The 14,392-nt window shown below is 34.9% G+C and overlaps 1 protein-coding gene across 3 annotated transcripts in view; it reads left to right on the plus strand.

The window, feature by feature from the left end:
* LOC110662680 (carbon catabolite repressor protein 4 homolog 4) overlaps positions 1-14,392 on the plus strand; it is a 67,297-nt gene that overhangs the window by 34,287 nt on the left and 18,618 nt on the right. For 2 of the 3 annotated variants that reach the window (XM_021821747.2, XM_021821748.2), the window contains exons 5-7: positions 776-845; positions 1,084-1,208; positions 2,196-2,329. In XM_021821747.2, the coding sequence (XP_021677439.2) occupies positions 776-845; positions 1,084-1,208; positions 2,196-2,329 (329 nt within the window). The remainder of the gene's footprint in view (positions 1-775; positions 846-1,083; positions 1,209-2,195; positions 2,330-14,392) is intronic. The other variant, XM_021821749.2, reaches the window with a different exon arrangement.

A 14,392-nucleotide genomic window follows, 5' to 3' on the forward strand; every position in this document is an offset into this window, starting at 1 on the left:
TTACCTATATATATAACTTAGGCAACCATTTTATATGATTGGCGGCCATGTTTAGGACGAGTTTCTTAATTCAGTCTCTCTTCAATATGATATTCACTGAAATTAATTAGTTATTCAGTTATAGTGATATCTTGGGTAATGGCAAGTTCGATTGGGCATGAGTTGTGGGCATACTCTCTTACAGAAAAGGAAAATTCTTGTCCATTTTCCTTTTGTTTTTAGTTACTTTTAGGGCACACAAAGGTGGGATTTTGAGTGTGTACAAACTATCTATCTTCTCATACATAGAGTTTTAAATTCTTCAATTTCATTATAAGGGACACTTTTTTGTTGATGGTTTTAGATTTTGGACGTTCTCTGCCTGCAATGATCTACTTGTTTTTGCATTTTGGTTGTGCCCCTCTTGTTCCCTCTAGTATATTTCCAATTTACTGATGAGAAGAAACACTACAAATTAGAACCCTTAATGCTTTATTTTTTGAAGTCTAATCTTTTCAAAATTCGCATGTCACTGACCTGCTAGTTTTATATATTAAGGAAGGATTATTATTGTTCTCTCCAGGTAATTTGGAAGAACTTATATCTGGAGTAAATTTTGTTTGCTGAAAGAATTTCTTTTATTTTCTCTTTGATACTGGGTTAATCATCTTCTACCGTGTTCTGAAATTATGATCTACTTTTTTATGTATCCTATGTCCAAGTTGCTTCCTTTTCGCTTTGGACATTTAAGGAACTAACTAATTGAGTTTTCATTTTTCATTTGTGCTTAATACAGGTGGAAGTCCCGTTCACAGGCAATTTTGACTATTCTCAAGAACCTTGGGGCCAGCTTCCTCTGCCTACAGGTATTATAACATTTATATAGTGTATTAATTTATTATTTATTATTATTATCGTTATATTTTTATTTATTAGTATTATTCTTTTTGGTGTGTGTGTGTGTGTGTTAGTGGCCGGGGGGGGAGGGGGTGTGGGTTGGGGGCGGGGAACCCTTCAATTATGGAAAACAAGGATTTTTCTTTATGCAATATTATGTGTACTTCTATATAAATAGTGGTTCATGCAATTGGCAACAAATTCTAGCAGGAGCTGGATGAGTATGATAGCTTTTACAAGCAAAACATTGAGAACCATGGCTATTCCAGTATTTATATTCAGAGAAGTGGCCAGAAACGTGATGGGTGTGGAATTTTTTATAAGCGCAACTGGTATATAAGCTGTACTCCCCTTTTATTAGTCCAAATAGGTTGAATTTTGTTGTTTTGCAAGCAGCCTGGCGCAATGCACTATATATCATAGGAAATTTTCAAGTGGCACAAACTATGGTAATTTACAATCCATTTCTAGGATTTTTCCTAACTAAATCATACCAAATGTTGATTATAACAGCCTTGAGTATGTGAAATGAGCATTAAAACTAATTTCTATCAAGCTTAACATTACAACCTCCTTTCCTGTGGAAATCCCTAATACTGTTACTAATAGGGCACATTTAGTTCAATGACTCGAGAACATTTTTCTACAAGGTTACAGATGAAAAGTGCTCTTGTTCATTTAGAGAATTTTCCAATTTGGACTTAGTGGACTTGAAGTGAGGCTTATTAAGGAGTTTGTATTTCTTCAACCTTTCCAAGTGGGTTTTAAAGATCAAGAAGTGTTATCTAGTGTTTGTGTTGTCTTGTCTGCTACTGGTTAACTAAATTAATGTTTGCAACACTCCTCATATGAAATAGCCACTTTCCAATTTTGGAATTTTTCGACACTTGACTTTGTGTGTTCTCTAAACAGTTAATATCTCTCTTGGATTCTGCTAGCTTCTAACGACTTTTTCATTACTCAATTGAGTTATTTCAGTAGCATTCTTTTGTTTTGTGGGCTACTTGCATTTGATTGATGCTTTGTAGAATGTTAAGTTTGGTCAATTTGATTAAATGGTGCTAACATCTTCAGTTTGTTCTAAGTATCTGTTCTTAATTTTGAACATTTGTTCGATTTATTTATGTATTTGCACTTTATCTCTTTTGCACATGTGACTACACCTTGAGCCTAGGCTCTAGGTACCTTTTGTGCCATAGCGTACTGTGCCTTTTGTCTTTAATATCTATGGCATGAAGTACCATCATCACTTGAAGAACCTTTGTCTGCAAACATTAAACCATCTTATTCATTTATCTTTCTTTGTACCATGGTTTCAGTGCAGAGTTGCTCTTAGAGGAGAGGATAGAATACAATGATCTTGTAAACTTGGTTCAAGATGAATCATATTTATATGAAAATAAACAAATTGATACACAGGGCAATGAGGATAAAAACGGTGAACCAAAGAAAGGTAATTTTTTTTTTTTATAATGCTGTTTGTTTTTACTCTTTATAATTTTCTTTTTCTTTTACTCTTTATCAATATTCTATGTTTTGTCATGCATTACTTAAAATTTTTGTGCTTGGCAAGCCATGTATGCTATGGTGGTTTCTAGGGGGGCATTTGGGGCAATAGTAGCTTTTGTTTTTTTCCGAATAGAAAGTAAATGACATCCTTTACAGAACACACATAAATGCACTAAAAAAAAAATGATTTTTTTTTGAAGGAAAAAATAAAAACCCCAAAATGAGATTCCCTCGATGTGGTTGATTTTTAAGCACATAATCACAAGTTTTCATTTTCCTTTGCTAGTTCAAAACCTCTCTATTCATTTCTTTATCCCCCTAATAATAAATTAATTTATTTCCTCCAATGGATCTAGGTTCACCATTTCTTGATCTAATCTAATCAATATTGATCTTTCTATTTGGAATTCATTTTACTCCTAAACCTGAAAGAATTGGAACAACATTGTGGGTCTAAATTTTCATTTGAAAGATGATCTTCTTTGGGTGAATTTGCAAGGAAGTGGATCATGAGGTGTGGTGTTTAATAAGTTGGGCAACTAGGTGCTAATGCCGCCCCATTTGTGAAGCTAGTTTTTGACAAACCCACATTAGAAAATAATTTAAGTGATACTATTTTGAGATGAGATTATAAAAGTTAGTTTTAAAATACAATTTTTTTTTTGTTTTCTTAGTTTTGGTTTTGGTTGAAAATGCTATGGATTTAATGTGGTGAAGCATGTGGTGATATGAACTTTAGGAAATCAAAAGAAATATAAGAACTTAGCAGAAGGTGTCTAGTCATCACATCAAGTGTTCTTGGAACATCAAAGCCAATGAAAAAGGCAACGTACATGGGTTAAAGTACTTCTTACATTTCTTGGAGGCTAGATATACTTGATGGTCAATCAAGACCAGAAACTTGGACAAGTCAGTGGCGAAATAGTGCATGAGACTTCTTACATTGTGGGCTCCAAAGGGGGGTCAAATGTACTTAGCCATTGCATGTAGGCTATTCCATGGTATGAACCAATGATCTCTAGGTTACTATGGAACAACCTTATGATTATGCCAAGACTCACCCATTAACATGGACTAGTCAACACCCACCTTAAATTGACTATTGTGTTAACTAGGCATATTAAACAAATTTTAAAATCAACTAGTTGCTGGATTCAACATTTAAATACCAAATACTGTTGGAATCTTTGATTTGTTGTTGTAGTATATTATTGGGATCTTATTTGATTATTATTTTCTATTTATTTTTGTTTTCTTGTTAGGATAAATCACTTGTATATAAATAGGAGCATGTACAAAGAATCTCATAAATATGAAAAATACAGAGATTTCTCTAAAGTACATTAGTTTCATCATGGTATCAGAGCTTTCAATTCATTAGTGCGAGCTTTAATACTGTTGATCGATATTGTTTACGTGCACTGTTCATAGGTATTGTTCACGGGTATTGCATATGAGTACTGTTCACAACATTGTTTAGGGGTACTACTCATTGACACTATTCACATTACGTGGACCTCCTACTTCTTCAACTGTTTCTTATGTGTTGCGTTTCTATCTAGCCCTTGTCCTTGATCTGACCACAAGCGAATATGTCCGAAACAATGGATTACTATGAAAGGACAAATGATATTGGCATTTTTTTTCCAATAAAGAAGTTCAATCCCTAGGCTTTTGTTATCTCGGCTTGAATCTTAAGCTTCCATAGTTTGCTCTTCTAATTTTGTCAAATTAGGTAATGTTTTTCTTGCTAATCTTGACAAATCTTATTAAGTTATAGATTCTAGAGCAAATAAACATATGACAGGTTCTTCAAATAAATTCTCTATCTATTCTCCATGCTTAGAAAAAGAAAAAATTCGTACAGTGGACAATTCCTTAACAACAATTTTTGGTACAGGTTCTGTTACATACACTCCCAATGTAAATCTCACTTCAGTTCTTCACGTTCTTAGCTTTCTTATTAATCTTTTATCTATCAGTTTTGTTACCCAAGCTCTTAATTGCAAAATTGAAAATTTTCCAACTCATTGCATATTTCAGGATTTGATAATAAGAAAAATGATTGGCAGTGGTAGATTGCGAGATGGCCTGTATTTTCTAGATGACGGTTGTAGTTCCCTAAATCCCAAAACAAACTAGGCTTTGTTAGGATAGTGTATAAGTGCTAATGAGGAGATCATCCAGTGGCATAGGAGATTAGGACATCCATCTTTTCCTACTTTAAAAAGGTTATATCCTAATTTGTTTAGAAGTTGCAACTTATAATTACTAGTTTGTGATACACAAGATAATCTTATCTTTCGACAGATAATAGAAGTTTGATCCCTTTTATGACTATTTATTTTAATGTATGAGGACCTACCTAAACTATTTCTTAGTTTGGATATAGATAGTTTATCACTTTTATTGACTATTGCACTAGGCTGATATGGGTTTATTTGATGAGAGCAAAAAGTGAAATGTTTTCTTGCTTTCAACAGTTTCACAAAATGATTTACACACATTTTGATGCTAAGGTTAAAATCTTAAGAACTGATAATGGCACAAAATATGTTAATAATATTTTTCGTGCTTATTTGGATTCAAATGGTATAGTGCATCAAACTAGTTCTGTTAAGATTAGTAAACAAAATGGGTTGTCCGAAAGAAAAAATAGATATTGATTAGAGGTGGCTGGATCTCTTGTTCTTACTATGAATCTACCTACTTTTATTGGGGGGATGCAGTTCTTGTTGCAATATATCTTATCAATGGAATGCTTCCAAGAACATTGAACTTTAAAAGCCCTTTAGAGGTTTTACAACGCTATAATTCTTATATTGTTCCTCAAAAAATTTTTGGATGTGTCTGTTTTGTCCACAAAATAAATGTTGGGAAGTTAGAATTTAGAGCTCTTAAATGTGTGTTTGTAGATTATTCTAGTACTCAAAAGGGCTATAAATGTTATCATTCTCCTACTAGGAAATATTTTTTCAGTATGGATGTTACCTTTAAAGAATTTGAGCCTTATTTCCCTATCAAGTCACCTCTTCACGAGGAGTATAAGGAGAAAAAGGTAGAGGTGTTTTTTCCTAAGTTATTAGACTTAGGTCACACATTAGTAATGAGCCATCTAACTAGGATTAACCATCTCCTCAAATCTCTGGGAGATTGAATAGATTGGATTTGAGAACCTACATGCGTCAGAGTAAGATAGATATAGTCATTGAGCTTGATATACCTAATCAACCAACATCCCTAGAATTAATTTATGAAGAATGTGATGAGTCTCCTTTACTTCCTGATGATCCTAATTCTATTTCTAAGTTGAATTCTACTATTGATGATCTTGATGTTCCTATTACTCTTATAAAAGGAGTCAGGACTTGTATTAAGCATCATATTTCTAATTTTATTTCCTAAGACCTCTTGTCTCCTTCCTTTAGAGCCTTTGTCTTATCCGTTTCTACTGTTTTTATACCACAAGGTTGGAAGAAAACATTTTTGATCCAAAATGAAAGGCAGCTATAGTAGAGGAGATGAGAGCTTTGGCAAAAAATGAGACATGAGATCTTGTTTCTCTTCATCGAGGAAGAAATCAATGGGATGCAAGTGGGTGTTCACAGTTAAATATAATGTAGATGGTTCCATTGAAAGGTATAAGGCCAGGTTAGTAGCTAAAGGCTTCACTCAGACATATGGAGTAGATTATCAGGAGACTTTTGCCCCTGTTGCAAAAATGAATATCATCAGAATCCTGTTGTCATGTGTAGCCAATCTTGAGTGGGATTTACAGCAATTTGATGTAAAGAATGCTCTTTTGCATGGAGACTTAGAGGAGAAAATGCATATGGAGATTCCTTCTGGATTTGATAATGATAAAATCAAAGAGAAAGTTTGCATGTTGAAAGAGGCATTGTATGGTTTTAAGTAGTCACCTAGAGCATAGTTTGATAGATTCAGAAGGCCATGATATCTTTTGAGTATTATCAAAGCAATGTAGCTCATACTCTTATTTATAAAACACTATAGAGGTAATATCACTTTGGTTATTGTTTGTGTTGATGACGTAGTTGTAGCAGGAGATGATAAGGAGGAAATTGCCCATCTAAAGGAACTCTTAGCTCAGGAGTTTGAGATTAAAGATTTGGGTAAATTACGGTACTTTCTTGGAATAGAGGTTGCCAGATCAGACAAAGAAATCTTCATTTCTTAAAGAAAGTATATTTTAGAACTGAAGAGAATATTTTGTGTATTTTATTGAATGAGATACAAGGTATTTATATACAAAGAATCTTATAATTAAGTATAGGGGTGAGCAGATTTCGGTTCAAACCGAAAAACTGAACCAAACCGAGCCAATTCGGTTCAATCGGTTCGGTTTTAAAATATAATAGGTTCGGTTCGGTTTTATATTATAAAAATTTCGGTTATTTGGGTTCGGTTTGGTTTTGAAGAGAAAAAAATAGGTTAAACCGAGCCGAACCGAATAATAATTTTATATATTCAAATCGAACCTAATCGAGCCGAATTGATTTTTGAATTAATTTATTTTTATGGAGAATTTATGAATTATATTTAATTTTATAAATATTAATTGTTTAATTTCATTGATTAATGGTTATTAGGTTCAAACCAAAGTCAAAATTAGACCAAATAACTTAAAAATCAAGTTCAAATTAAAAAATAATCAAAAATCAAAACCGATCGGTTTAAACCAAACCGAACTGAAATAGAGTGGTTCGGTTCGATTTGGTTTTTCACCTATTTCGGTTCAGTTTGGTTTCTAATATATGTAATTCGGTTTTTATTATTTAATTCGGTTCGGTTCGAACCGAATGCTCACTCCTAATTAAGTACTCTAATTGGGAAGAGATCCCAATAATTATGCTAACTAAGAATATTATGTACATAATTATAGGATTGACTTTCTATAACATTCTCCCTCAAGTTGGAGTATAGATATTAATCATGCCCAACTTATTACAAATGCAGTTAACCCGAGCCCTATTCAAAGCTTTTGTGAAGATATCTCCTAATTACTCCCCGATTTTGACATGCCCTGTTGAGTAATCTTCTATTGAATCTTTTCTCGAAGGAAATGACAATCAATTTCAATATGCTTAGTACGTTCATGAAACACTAGATTTGAGGCGATGTGAAGAGTGGCTTGATTGTCACACCATAATTTGGCAAGTGATGAGGTCTCAAGACTCACTTCTTCCAATAACTGACATGTTCACATAACTTCACACACAGCTTGAGTCATAGCTCAATATTCTGGTTCAGCACTCGAACGAGAAACTACAGTCTGTTTTTTACTTCTCCAAGATACTAAGTTTTCTCCAACAAAGATTCAATATCCTGTAATGGATCTTCTATCAATCTTTGAACTTGCCCAATCTGTATCTGAAAAGCACTCAATATTTAAGTGCCCATGATTGTTATATAAAAGACCACGACTTGGAGCACCCTTCAAGTAACATAAAATTTATCCCAAAGCTTTCCAATGGGTAACAATAGGAGAGGACATAAATTGACTTACAATGCTAACTGAATATTTAATATCTGGATGAGTTACTGTGAGATAATTAATTTTGCCAATCAATCTTCTATACATCTCAGGGTCCTCAAATAGTTCACCATCTCCTGCTGTGAGCTAAAGATTGGGAGTCATTGGTGCACTATATGGTTTGGCACCTAATTTACCTGTTTCCGCCAATAAATCAAGGACATACTTTCTCTGAGATAAGAAGATGTCTTTCTTACACTTTGAAACATTAATGTCTAAAAAATATTTCAATAAACCCAAATTTTTTGTTTAAAATTGAGTCTGAAGGAATGACTTGAGTGAAGAAATGCCTGTAGAGTCATTTCCAGTAATGACAATATCATTAACATATACTATAAGTAGGATTAGTCCAGCTTTAGAATGTCTAAAAAATACCGAATGATCAGACTTGCTCTTTTGCATACCAAACTGCTGAACTACCTCACTGAACCTGCCAAACCAAGCTCGAGGACTCTGTTTCAAGCCATAAAGGGATTTTCGAAGTCTACAAACTTTGCCTAACTCCCCTTAAGCAACAAATCTTGGTGGTTGCTCTATATAAACTTCCTCCTGGAGATCACCATGAAGGAAAGCATTTTTTATATTCAACTGATGTAAAGGCAAATCATATCTAGCTGCCAAGGAAACAAATAAGTGAACAGAGGCTAGTTTAGCAACAGGTGAAAAAGTGTCGGAGTAATCGGTCCCATAAGTCTGAGCACATCCTTTAGCTACAAGGCGAGCCTTGAGACGAGCTACAGTACCATCGGGGTTCATTTTCACTGTAAAAACTCATTTACATCTAATAGCTTTCTTATCTGGAGGCAGATGCATCAATTCCCAAGTACCATTAGTATCTAAAGCTACCATTTCCACTTCCATTGTGGCACACCAGCCAGAATGGGACAATGCCTTAGCAACAGTTTTAGGAATGGAAATTGTGTCTAGAAAACTAACAAAACTACGAGATGAAGGAGACAATTGATCATAACATACAAAGGAAGAGATAGGATAAGTACATTGACGCTTACCTTTGCGAAGAGCAATGGGAAGATCTAAGTCAGACTGAGGAGCAGTGGATGATACTGAATCTTCTGACAAAGAAGCTGGTGGAGGATCTGAGTCTAGAGTCTCCAATCTCCTGGAATAAACATGAACAATAGGTGGGCGATGAGGTCGAGCAGGTGCTGGTGCAGGAGGATTCTGAGGACTTGGCTGAGGACTTGACACTGGATGGACAGAATAGACTAAGAGATCATCTTCCTCCCCCTGACTCTCATAACTAGGAGAGGGAGGAAAGAATGGAGTAGATTCAAAAAAGGTAACATCAGCAGACACAATATAACGATTAAGGGTTGGAGAAAAACATTTGTACCCTTTTAGAAGTTGAGAATAGCCAAGGAAGAGACACTTAAGAGACTTGGGATTCAGTTTAGTAACCTGTGGACGAACATCTCTCACAAAACAAGTACTACCAAAGATACGAGGTTCAATAGGAAACAAAGATTTAGAAGGAAACAAAATGGTATAAGCAATGTCACCATTAAGCACAGATGATGGCATACGATTAATCAAGAAACAAGCTGTAGAAACTGCATCATCCCAAAATTGTTTAGGTACCTTCATTTGAAAAAGGGGTGCCTGTGCTACCTCAAGAAGATGTCTATTTTTTCTTTCAGCAATCCCATTTTGGGATGGAGTATCAACACAAGATGTTTGATGAAGAATGCCCTTTTGTGACATATAGGCTTGAAGATTGCCAAAAATATATTCCTTAGCATTATCACTTCTCAATATACGCACAGAAGTATTAAATTGAGTTTGAATCTCAGCACAAAAGGCACACAAAATAGAAAGCAATTCTGAACGATTCTTCATTAAAAACAACCAAGTAACATGGGAATAATCATCAACAAATGTAACAAAATACTTGAAACCAGTTTTAGAAGTAATAGAACAAGGACCCTGAATATCAGAATGAACCAACTCAAAAGGGGACGAAGCTCGTTTATTGACTCTAGGTGTAGAAGGTAAACGATGGTGCTTAGCAAACTGACATGACTCACACTCTAAGACGGACAAAGACTGAAATTGAGGACATAATTTCTTCAAGGTAGCCAAGGAGGGATAGCCCAAACGATAATGAATTTTGAGCGAAGTTAAGGTGCTGAAGCAAGTAAGAGATTTCAGTACATATTTATTCAAGATGTAGAGACCATTGGACTCATATCCTCTACCAATAATCTGCTTTGTCGTAAGATCCTGAAACAAACAATAATTAGGAAAAAAGAAAACCGAACAATATAAGCCTCGAGTAAGTTTACTAACTGAAAGCAAATTAAATGAAAATTTAGGTAGACATAAAACAGATGATAAAGAAATAGATGACGTTGGGTTTGCAGTACTAGAACCCATGATAAAAGAAGTAGAACTATCAGCTAAAGTAATTGTAGAGGAGGTAGGATGAGACTGAAAAGATGATAGAAGGCTAGAATTACCTGTCATATGATTTGTAGCACCAGAATCAATGACCCATTAGATGAGAAAGATACAAGACATGTAGTGGATTTACCTGACTCAGCGATAGCAGTGACAGGGGAATTAGAGGCTTTTAGAGATGCTTGATATTGGAAAAATTGTGCATATTCCTCTGCAGATATTAAGACAGTTTTCTCAGATGAGGGTGCAACTGTAGACTTATCTATTGCCATGTTTGCCATCTGAGATCGCTGATTCTTCCTCCGAAACTTTAGACAATTGTATTTTGTATGACCAGGCTCATGACAATAATAACAAATAACTCCTTTTGAGTTCAAATTAGAATTAGTTTCCCCATTACGCTGATTACTTATATTGCTTGAATTTCCTCCTTTATTTCTCTGTTGTCCATTCATATTTCGACTAACAAGAGTACGAAGGACACGTGTGAATGTATCACGTAGAGAGGAAATTTCAGAGCTAGATAGGATTTGAGATTTAATAGTCTCATATTCTGAAGGAAGACCTGCAAGAAAACTCATAACAGCTATCTTCTCTCGTTGAGCTTGCTGGACTTTCACATCAGGGTTAAAAGGCAACAAGACATTAAGTTCTTCATATACTCTTTTAAATTCCATAAAATAAGCCGTGAGAGACTTATCCTGCTTCTTAGCACGATAGAATGCTTTGCACACATCATAAATACGAGAAATATTTCTTTTACCAGAATACAGGAAATCTAAGTAATCCATCAATTCCTTAACAAATTCACAGTGATTAATTAAACTAATTTCCTCACTATGATTCGAATTCCGAAGTTGCAAAAACAATTGAGCATCTTCCCCAAGCCAAGCTTGCTTTGTATCATCAGTAGGTGGATCTTTAGTCAGATGATCATCCTTGTCAATACTTCATAAATAGACCCTGATAGTCTTACTCCACTCCAGGTAATTTGAACTATTAAGTTTGTGTTTCGTGATTTTAGTCATCATTGGAATCACATCAGAAATAATAGCCTTATTGTCCGCCATTAGATGAAATTAACAAAATTCTAACACAGATTACTAACCAACTCTGTCCCAATCTTCAAACAAACTCAATAAAACTTAGAAACAAAAGAATTTCGTGAAAACAGAACCTGAAATTGCTTAACAGTGAACTGCCCGAAGGAGAGAAATATTTGAGATCCAAAAGAAATGCCCCAAACTGAACAATGAACCACGGAACTAGAATCACAAAGTCGAGGCGACCCTGGGACAAGAGGCGTAACTGTCGGACGTCACCGGAGGAGGGCACACGCGCGTTCACGCGTCGGGGCATGGAGTAGGGATCAGAACTTAAGAATGGCGCGTGAAGGCTACGCACTTCAAATCCAGTCACCGGACTTCCAAGGGTGGCCGATTGGCACTTGGGTCTTCTCCTGAGATGGGTGATGAGACATTGTGATAACTCTATTGAGTTCTCCTAGAAGATAGCACTTGTCGGAGGAGAAGAACTAGAGAGAAAAAAAAAAAAAATATATATATATATATATATATATATATATATATATATATCAAAAAAAATTTCAGTTTAGGGAACCTAGGCTCTGATACCATGAAGAGAATATTTTCTGTGTATTTTCTTGAATGAGATACAAGTTATTTATATAAAAAGAATCCTATAATTAAGTATTCTAATTGCGAAGAGATCCCAATAATCATGCTAATTAAGAATATTATGTACATAATTATGGGATTGACTTTCTATAACAAGAACTTTTAGAAGAAATAGGAATGTTGAGTTGTAAGGTTAGGAACAATTCAAGTAAAGTTAGAAAAAATAGTGTAGCTCGAATAAAGTGGTGGGAGTTTAAAGAAGTAAAGCAAGTGAAGTTCAAAAATGAACTCATCAAGTCCGAAACATGGAAGCTAGATATAGAGGCCAATGGTATGTAGATAGAGAGGCATCAAATATTAGAGAAGTAGCTAGAAAAGTACTTGGAGAGTCTAGAGGACATGTACCACGCTCAAAAGAGAGATGGTAGTGGAATGAGGAAGTACATAAGGCAGTGAAGAGAAAGAGGGAATGGTATAAGAAATTACCTAAGTGTGATAATAATGAGGCATATGAACAGTACAAGATAGCAAAGAAAGAGGCAAAAAAGGCAATTAGTTAAGCAAGAGTGCAGGCCTTTGAAAAGTTATATGAGAAACTTGGAACTAAAGAAGGAGAGAAATATATTTATAGATTAGCAAGGAGGAGAGAAAAGAAATGTCAAGATCTCAATCAAGTTAGGTGCATTAAGAATAAAGAATGAAAAGTATTGGTGAAAGATGAGGACATTAAAGAAAGATGGAGAAATTATTTTGATAATCTCTTTAATAATAGTTAAAATGGTAATAACGTGAATATAGATTATAGAGCAATAAAAAAGAATGTGAATTATACTAGAAGGATTAATTTTTTAGAAGTAAAGGAAGCACTTAAGAGAATGAAAATGGGTAAAGCCTATGGGCCCGATGGAATACCAATTGAAGTGTGGAAGTGTTTGGGAGATATGGGAGTGGCATGGTTAACTAAATTATTTAATATAATTCTAAACTCAAAGAAAATGCCTGATGAATGGAGGAGGAGTATTTTAGTACCTATTTTAAAAACTAAGGGAGACATACAGAGTTTCTCAAACTATAGGGGAATTAAACTCATGAGCCATACTATGAAGTTGTAGGAGAGAGTTGTGGAACATCGACTTCGTCATGATACTTCTTTCTCTCCCAATCAATTTGGCTTCATGCCCGGTTGTTCAACTATGAAAGCGATCTTTCTCATTAGAAGCTTAATGGAGAAATATAGAGATGGAAAGAAAGATCTACACATGGTTTTTATCGATTTGGAAAAGGCTTATGATAGTGTTCCAAGATATGTCTTATGAGGAGTGTTAGAACAAAAGAGAGTATCTATTAGGTACATGCAAGTATTGAAAGATATGTATGAAGGAGCAACTACTATTGTGCTCATAGTTAGAGGGGACACAAGAGATTTTTCTATCCAGTTGGATTACACTAAGGTTCAGCTGTAAGCCCTTATCTTTTTACATTAGTTTTAGATGAATTGACGAAACATATACAAGAGAGTATCCCTTGGTGCATGATGTTTGCGGATGATATAGTTCTGATAGATGAGACGCAAAGAGTAAATAGAAAGTTAGAGTTTTAGAGAAGTATTCTAGAGTCAAAGGGATTTAAGTTAAGTAGAATGAAGACAGAATACATGCATTGCAAGTTCAGTGAAGGCCAAATTGGTGACAGATAAGAATTTAGTTTGGATGGAGTGGTAGTGTCTCAAAGTAATCACTTTAAATATCTTGGTTCAGTCCTTTAACTAGATGGGGGATGTGAGGAGGATGTTAGTCATAGGATTAAAGCTGGATGGTTGAAGTGGAGACGTGCCACTGGAGTTTTATGTGATCGCAAGATTCTCAATAAGTTGAAAGGAAAATTTTACTGTATAGTCATACAACCGGCCATGTTATATGAAAGTGAGTGTTGGGCACTGAAGGAGTCGTATGTGTCTAAGCTAAGAGTTGCGAAAATGAGAATGTTAAGGTGGATGAGTGGCCATACTAGACTAGATAAAGTTCATAATGAGAGTATTAGAGAAAAGGTTGGAGTGGTGCCAATTGAGGATAAGTTGAGAGAAGGGAGATTGAGGTGGTTTGGTCATGTGAAGCATAGACATACGAAAGCTCCAGTTAGACAAGTAGAACACATTAGGTTAGAGGATAGAAAGAAAAGAAGGGGTAGGCCTAAACTGACTTGAAGGAGAGTAGTACAACATGACTTAAAAGTATTACACATTTCTGAGGATTTAACTCAAAATCGTTTAGAGTGGAGAAAGAGAATCCATATAGCCGACCCCAAATTTTTGTGATAAAGACTTAGTTGAGTTGAGTTGAGTTGTAAACCTGCAAAATCACCTATTGAAACTAATAATAGATTATAAGCAAAAGTTGGG

The sequence above is a fragment of the Hevea brasiliensis genome, chromosome 15 (assembly GCF_030052815.1).
Source record: "Hevea brasiliensis isolate MT/VB/25A 57/8 chromosome 15, ASM3005281v1, whole genome shotgun sequence".
Classification (NCBI taxonomy): Eukaryota; Viridiplantae; Streptophyta; class Magnoliopsida; order Malpighiales; family Euphorbiaceae; genus Hevea; species Hevea brasiliensis.